General features: G+C 34.0%; 1 protein-coding gene and 1 non-coding gene across 2 annotated transcripts; one reads left to right on the top strand and one right to left on the bottom strand.

Annotated features, from left to right (window-relative positions):
• Nucleotides 1-2,411, top strand: LOC105763343 (LOB domain-containing protein 36). Its single transcript, XM_052625036.1, has 3 exons — nt 1-149; nt 320-1,340; nt 2,181-2,411. The coding sequence occupies exon 2, from the start codon at nt 357-359 to the stop codon at nt 1,254-1,256; it is 900 nt and encodes a 299-aa protein (XP_052480996.1). The 5' UTR covers nt 1-149; nt 320-356; the 3' UTR covers nt 1,257-1,340; nt 2,181-2,411.
• Nucleotides 2,412-6,943: 4,532 nt separating this feature from the next.
• Nucleotides 6,944-7,050, bottom strand: LOC128035658 (small nucleolar RNA R71). The gene has a single exon (XR_008192210.1). It is a non-coding gene; the product is annotated as a small nucleolar RNA R71 (small nucleolar RNA).
• Between the last annotated feature and the right edge of the window lie 1,824 nt (nt 7,051-8,874).

Here is an 8,874-nt window from a genome sequence, read left to right as displayed (position 1 = left end):
ACATAATAAAGTTTTCATCTGTAAGTTCTGGAAGGTGCAAAGACTCGATCTTGGAATTTATTCTTAGAATTAGAAAAACAAAGGCAACTTGGGTTGGTTTCTCTTTTTGACATTTTCGGTTTTCTTGAGGCAGTTTCAGCAAAAGCAAGGTAAGGTTTTTCATTCTTTTTTGGACAATTAATGGAAGGGTAAGGGAAGATAGTATTCAAAATCTTTCTTCTTGGATGAAAGTATTGAAGTAGATCCCTTGGTTTTTCTTCTTTTTTGATGTTGCGAAATCCGTGTAAATGGAATATTGATGATCTGGGGTTGATTTCAGTTCATTAATTAGAAGAGAAGAGAGGAGATAATTAAAGATGTCATCGTCCAACTCGCCTTGCGCGGCGTGCAAGTTTCTTCGACGAAAATGCACCCAAGAATGCGTCTTTGCACCATATTTTCCGCCAGACCATCCGCAGAAATTCCAGAACGTCCACAAAGTGTACGGTGCCAGCAATGTAGCCAAGCTGTTGAACGAACTCAACCCTTCCCAACGTGAAGAGGCCGTCACCTCTTTAGCCTACGAAGCCGAGGCTCGTCTCCAAGACCCAGTCTATGGCTGCGTTGGCCTCATCTCCATCTTACAACACCGGCTTAAACAAATGCAACATGATCTTGGTAATGCCAAGAAAGAGCTGTCCACTTACATTGGCCCTCAAGCTTTGCTTCCTATTTTACAACCGCCTTTGTTTTTTCCACAACAACATCTTGGCAACCCTTCTTCTATGATGCAACATAACATGATGCCAATGATGGGCATTCCAACGGCAGCTTCCCTTTCCCATGGGGGCCAGTTGGTCATAAGAGAACCACAACAACAACAGCAGCAGTTTTTTGAGCCTCAACAGCAAATGGCTGCAGTGGTAGCAGCAAGGGAACAACAAGATTTTCTTGGAGGATATGAACTGCAACAGCTACATCATCAACAGCAGCCAGATATGCTGAGGTTTAATAATAGTGGGTTTGAAGGGGCTGGTTCAGTCACTGCAACAGGGTTTAATCAGATAACACCTGTGGCCGCCATGTCACCTTCTTTGGCTTTAGGGTGCTTTGATAACCTTTATCAGATTCAGCCACAAGAGCAAGATCATCCCCATCATCATTCTCATGGAACTCTTCCATTTCAATCACAGCTTTTGCTTCAGCCACTACAAGCACAACCACAAGTGCACTTAAGATCAGAAAGTGAGGAGGGTAGGAGTACTGGTCCTTGTTGAATAAAAAAACAAGCCTCTCTATTCTTTTCTCTGTTTGCAGATTGAATGCTTCCTATTTTTCATGGCACCAATCTTTCACTCTAGGTAAACTGTTTTTTCCCTGCCTCTTTAACTTACTGTCTATGCCTTGCCTATATTCATTTTATAAATGTTAAGTGGAAAGCTAGAAATTACTCGTTTCTTCTTGTCTAATCTATTTCCTCAATGAAATTTTCTGGGAAAATGATCAGTACTAGGAAAAAGAAATGAATGAACAGTTATCCCTTTTCTTTTAGGCTTTGGTTTAGCTTGATTTGAACAAAAAAAAAAAGAAAATCATGATACTTTAGTGCACTAGATTTTGTAGCAAGCATGAGACAAAAAGAGGTGAAATTAATAGATTGGATTTTTGTGGGAATTTGGCGTAATAGATTAAATCCTATGATATTGACCTGTCCTCTGAGATTTGCTTCACACCTTCTTTGAAAGATAAAAGTGCCCTTATTAGATAGTTTCATTTTACCTACCTATTAAAGGACACTAATTTTCAATTTTCATTGATGAAGTAAATGATGCTACAGTAGCCAGTACATTTTAACAATAAGAATGCATATATAGACATATTGTATGAGATGAAAAGTTGCAGTCATCAGCTTCTGCACTATCTTTCCTTGTTGGTTATGGATTTGCCATTTGTCAAGTAATTGAAACGTATTATAATCTTTTTTAGGTGGTCTTGTTTTCAGTGAAAAGAAAAAGGTTGCTTTTGAGTACCGCATACTACATAGTACATACAATATAACAATTAATTACTTAACCTATATCCACCGACCTTACCCTAAATTCGGATATTAATTATATCTTATACTTATCTTTGAATACATGCAAATATATTAAATTGCAGGTCTTTTTATGTAGTAACAATAGCTTCATTTTTGGCTGCAGGAGGCTCTAATACAAGGAAATCGTTAACCTCAGAGATCTAAAAGCAGGCAGCCATTGTGGGTTTAGACGATGCGGCAGAGCTTTTATTCTTGAAACATACAAATTAGCTACTTAATCATGCAATCATGAACTTAGAATTCTTTTTTACTGTCATAATCAACTTTGTAGCTGTTGCAACAATTAAAGGAATTTGCAAATAAATAAAATAGTGGGTAGTGGCTATGTCATTCGTTGGACAAATTTCTCTGATAATAATTCCTTTTTTTGTTCTCTTCGAAGTTTCATGCAAGTAGTTTCTATTAAATATTAAAAAATTTGAGTTTAAAATTTTTATCATTAAACTTAACAAACACGTATTTCTATATAAACTATATTGAAAAATTGATATAATAAAACCAATTTAGTTATTTATTTAATTTTTGTATTTTCAGTCTTTAAACTTAAATTATTTGTCAAAATATCCTAAAATGGATGTAAAATTAGCATTTATTAACTCTACTAATGTGGTACCCATGTGATAGTCTACATGTATGTAATGTTAGCAATTAATTAATTTTTAAAAATAAAATATTTTAAAACCAATTTTTATATTATGAACTAAAGATAAAAGAGAGTAAGGAATAAAGAAATTGGGAGAACAAAAGAGAACTATGAATTTTATTAATCAATGGTTTTATAGACATAAGAATTAGACATGATATAAAACTCTACTTCTAATAAACGTTGCATCCAATGTATATTTAACCAACATTGATCTTGATAGACATCCATTTAATAATAAAATAATCATAACAGTTCTCCTTGAATGTCATTGGTAGATAATGTGCCTTATTCAAATCTTACTAAAAGAATACAGACCTATTTACTCCCTTCATGACAACATCACATGATATCTCAAATTTTATATATTCATTCTTTAATCATAACAAACTTTAATCATGATCTTCTATAAAAATACATATGTTAAAATCAAATCAATCCATATATTGAACAATTTCCCAAAAATTCTATATGCTCCAAAGATTCTAAATCCTTTGAGAATTTTAATATAAACTTTCACTATATAGTGATTTGTATAAAAGTCTATAACAACAATGATTAGACGCATGCCAAATCTTTCATGAACTGTCAAATTAATAAGATAACTAAAGGTTATTACACCCACCACAAAAGAATATTACACCATTTATAATCAATGTCAAGACTTTGTGAAAAACTTCATTTTTCTTATTTTAGTTTTTGCAAAACTTACTCATTTGTACCCCCATTGGCTGTATACCTTTAGATGTTTGGACTACTGGTCCAAAAAAAATTACGAATTTAATTCTACTTGAATTGCGTTTTTCCATTTTTGGTCAATCTAATCTATGTCAATATTTCCCAACATATTTATTCAATATCCTCATTTTCTTTCTTTATTTCAATAATAATATTGCATACGAAACTGTTGTCGACAACTTTCTATTTTTCACGGTTCCATATTTTCTCATATTGACATAAGTTATCGATATCACTTTATTTTCATCTTTAGTCACTCGAACCTCTTCTGGAGTTTTAATGATTAGTTGTCTTAGGTCTCTTCTAAAGCACCTGTCTCCATTATATGACCATCTATGTTTATTATTTTCTTATATGAGATTTCTCATATTTGGAACCAATAAATTTACCATATTTAGGCATGCATTACTTTCATTTATTCTAACAAGTTGTACTACTAGGACTTCTATTCAAATAAAAACATTAGTTAATATTTAACATTTTGTTATTCTCATCAAGTTAGCAAATGCATTTGGTATTTAACTTGCGATAAAACGAATTATCTTTTTTGAACTTTTGGTTCAAATTACTTTCTACGAGGATCTAAATAATTATGGTTCAGTCCAAATAATTTATTTCATCCAACTGTTATCATTTCTCTCCCCCTGATGTTGGGAAAACTTGTCAAGTCAAAGTTGTAATCATCAAATCATGTTATAACTGAATCTCTAATTTATTCAACACATTTAATAATACAAGGAAACTCATAACTAGTGTCTATTCCTAACTTTCTTTGAATACCCATTTTGTGCATTGTAATGAAGCAACTTAAACATATATTGCACATTCAAAACTTCACAATGGAGGTACGAATATGAGGTACGAAAAAGCTATAACACTATAACAATATGAATATAGCTAAACCTAAAAGAAACCACATAAGGACGTATCACATTAAGGAGATGGTAGTGTTTGACGAAAGTGGATGTAGTCAAAGAATGCATCTGAGGACATACTGTAAACGGAAAGATATATAGGATTTTTCCTATGTAATTTATCACCTTTTTATTTAAATTCGTGGTTAAAACTAAGTAATTGTTTAATAAATTAATGAAATATGTGAAAAATATGAAATTAGGATATAGAAATTATTAAAATATGATTTTATGCTTTATCATATAGTTTTCATGCAATAAATGACTTATTTTATATTAATTTGAATATATTATATTTTTTAAGACATAAAGTGGGTCATGCATGATTAAATTAAATAATAAAATATAAAATTATATTTAATAATTCATTTTAAAATATTTCATTAATAATTTAGGTTTTAATTAATTAATTAAATTGGATAAATTTAATTCTTTGGTCATCTAACTTGTTGATTTATTTTGGATAGGTCTGATAGCTTTGTTGGATTACAAAACTGTCCGAATTGGAGACCAAGTCAACCCAAAATTCGGCTGCACATGGCTGTCCATAAACCAATTTTTGGTTTAATTGCACAAGGTCCTTGAAGAGTTGAAGAAATTAGAGATTTACCTGAAGATTTGCACTTGACAGAAAATTGACAAAAAATCAAGGAAAAATCAGCTCAACTTACTAAAATTATGGCCGACCACCCATGGAAGATGTTTCAAAAGATGGAAACTCCTATTTTTAGCAAACTATCTCTCTCTTCTCACCTATAAATAAGACCCTCTCATTCCTTCATTCATCATCCCTAAAGCATTCATCAAGCATCATTCTCTCTTTTTCTCTTAGCCTTTTCCATTCCCACGCCTAGCATCATCTCTTATAGAGATTTTAGCAATTAAGCCTCTTAAAGAACCATTGGTCGGCCACCTTGGAGAACCATCAACAAAAGAGCAAAGCAAAGGAATGAAAGAGTCTCGTCAGTCAGACTTGGGTGACAGCCACTCTAAATTGGGTTTAATCTTTCTTTTCTTTAACTTAATATAAAGATGTTTGCTATGTGTTCTTTGTTCTTGTTTACAACAATTTTAGCTTAATTTTATTTAAGCTAGGATGATTGCTTTGATTAAATAATATTTATTTGATTCATGCTTATAATGTTTGTGCCTCAATCGATCATGTTTTCAATTAAAATCAAGTCTGTATTTCATTCATACGTGATTGAAATACACCTGAATTAGCTGAGCGATCCTAACCAGACGACTGCTAATAGACGTATAATTGAAATGTGCATGCTCAATTTAGATCCTAACATGATTAAATTGTAGGTTGCATAACAACTCTAACCAAGCTCTGTTATCTGCATAGTTTTTAGATTTGTGTGATTAAATTGCTTCGAACCTAACATGTCCCTGTTACCTCACACTAATGCTAAGAAACCTTTAGTAAATAAGGATCAGTAAAATGCGTATTTACTAAGTAAAGGATTCTGAAAGAATCTAATGTTGTTTCTAAACTCATGAAAAATCGAGTTGCCATGGAATGTTTTTCCGAATGTTATTAAGCATGTTGATAATAAATTGATTTTAATTAAAGTAACTGTCCTAGTTTACTTATGTTATAATTGTTGCAAATTGTGTTTAATTTTACTAAAATCTATTTCAATCATATAGTTTGCATACTTAGGATAATTAGCATTAGGGATCATTGCATTTAGTTTAATATATTTCAATCACTACTTCTCGGCTATATTGTGTTTTTATTTACCAAATTGTTAATATAATTTTACAAATTAAGTCACTTAGTACAAATACAATCCCTGTGGAGACGATAACTCGATACTTACTTATTACTTGATAACGACTGTGTACACTTGCACAAACCTAAGCGTTACAAGTTTTTGGCGCCGTTGTCGAGGATTGTCAACTGTTGCGATAGTCATTTTTTTTCGTGAAATTATTTATTTTTGATTTGATTTATTTCTAACATTACTAACTTATTCATTTTAATTTTTGTGATTTTCTTTTCAGGTGTTTTTGAGCATAGATCGAATTATCAATTTACTCCCTGTAGACACTGAAATTGAGCAAACTTTCAAACAAAGAAGACGTGAGTGAACAACTCAAAGGCAAGTCGAGATGGACCTTGGAAATCAGAATCAAGACCAAGGTAATGAAGCTGATTATGTACGAAATCCTATCCTCATTGCCGATGATAGGGATCAATGCATCAGACAATATGCTGTGCCACTTTTCAGTGAGTTAAACCTAGGAATCAGAAGGCTAGATATTGAGGCAACCCAGTTTGAATTGAAACCAGTGATGTTTCAAATGCTACAAACGGTGGGCCAATTTAGTGGTATGCCCACAGAAGATCCACATCTCCACCTTCGATTGTTTATGAAGGTGACTGATTCATTCAAGATAGCCGGTGTGACTGAAGATGCACTAAGGTTGAAGTTGTTTCTGTATTCGTTGCAAGATCGAGCACGAGCATGGCTTAATTTATTGCCACCAAGTTCCATATCTACATGGAAAGAATTAGCAGAGAGATTTTTGGTTAAGTATTTTCCACCTAGCAAAAATGCTAAGTTGAGGAACGAGATCACAACTTTCCAACAATTGGATAATGAGTCTTTGTATGAGGCTTAGGAGTGATTCAAAGAGTTACTTCGTAAGTGTCCTCATCATGGGATTCCTCACTATATCCAATTGGAGACATTCTATAATGGTCTTAATGCACATACAAGATTGATGGTAGATGCTTCCCCGAATGGTGCAATTTTGTCTAAGTCTTATAATGAGGCTTATGAGATCATCAAGAGGATAACGAGTAATAACTATCAATGGCCAACAAGTCGCGTAGCCAGAGTTCATGAAGTTGACTCCTCCACTTCGTTATCAGCTCAGGTATCGTCTACTTTCCTCTATGTTAAAACGGTTAACCGCTAATAGTACTAATAATTTTGTAGCTCAGCTACCAAGTCTGCTTGAAATAGTTTCCTGTGTGTACTGTGGGAAAGGTCATTCTTTTGAGAATTGTCCATCAAATCCCGAGTCAGTGTACTATGTGGGGAACCAATATCAAAATAGGAGTGGACAAAGACCCTAGTCCAACTTCTACAATCCTTCATGGCGTAATCATCCTAAATTTTCTTGGAGCAACCAAGGAAATAGACCGAGCAACAACTTATTGTAGCAAAGACTCAACCAATCTCAAGGGTTTAATCAGCAAGCTCCAAAACCACCTCAAGCTGAGGCATCAAACAGTTTGGAGAACTTGTTGAAAGCGTACATGGCAAAGAATGACGCTTTGATCCAAAGCCAAGTAGCAACAATGAAAAATTTAGAAAACCAAATGGGTCAGTTAGATACGAAGCTACGTAATAGACCGCAAGGAACCTTGCCGAGCGATACTGAGATGTCGGTGGCATTGGCATTGTAAAGGGGTAAAATTCTAGAACCCCAATTGATTGATGTCGAAGATAATCCCGTTGAGAAGAGTCAACCGGCTATTGAAGTTCCTACACCAAAGGAATCAGAACCTGCAAAGTATGAAAAGGTAAACCCTAACTTAGTGAATTTAGATATTTTAACATCTTCTTTGGATGCAGATTTACCTACTCAGGAAAGTTGTCCGGTTCAACCGAAAGTTCCATCACCTCCATATTCGCAAAGATTGCAGTAAAACAAGTAGAAACAGGAGGTGCAATTCAAGAAGTTTTTGGATGTTCTAAAGCAGTTACACATCAATATTCCATTGGTGGAGGCTTTAGAATAAATGCCGAATTATGTGAAGTTTATGAAGCATATACTATCCAAGAAGAAACGACTGAGTGAGTGTGAGACTGTTGCCTTGAAAAGGGAGTGTAGTGTGTTCTTGCAGAATAAACTGCCACCGAAATTGAAAGACCCAAGAAGCTTTACTATACCTTGTAACATTGGTGACTCCTACTGTGGTAAAGCTTTGTGTGACTTAGGAACGAGTATCAACTTGATGCCTAAGTCTATCTTCAAGATGTTAGGGATAGGTGAAGTAAGACCTACAACTATGACGCTTCAGCTAGCGAATTGATCTTTAGCATATTCCAATGGAAAGATTGAGGATGTTTTGGTAAGAGTCGATAAATTTGTTTTTCCTGCTAATTTCATTGTCTTAGATTTTGAAGCAGACAAGTAAGTGCTGATCATCCTTGGGAGACCTTTCTTAGCTATGGAAAGAACGTTAATTGATGTGCAGAAAGGAGAACTCACTATGCAAGTTCAAAATGATCAGGTAACCTTTAACATTCTTAAAGCGACGAAATTTCCCGATCTGGCAGAGGAGTGTTCAGTTATGGAAGAGATAGAAACATTGGTTTCTATGGAAAGCAAATTTGAAGAAGATCCATTGGAGAAAGCCTTAGATCTTAACCCTTTGGAGGATGAAGAAGGTGAAGAAAACATGGCCTTGTTGGAAGCCAATCCGGGAAAATTTATTCAATTCACACGGTTTGAACCGCTGGAGTTGGAAGTCAGAG

This window comes from Gossypium raimondii, chromosome 12 (genome assembly GCF_025698545.1).
Source record: "Gossypium raimondii isolate GPD5lz chromosome 12, ASM2569854v1, whole genome shotgun sequence".
NCBI lineage: Eukaryota > Viridiplantae > Streptophyta > Magnoliopsida > Malvales > Malvaceae > Gossypium > Gossypium raimondii.
This window is presented reverse-complemented; position numbering and strand designations above follow the sequence as displayed.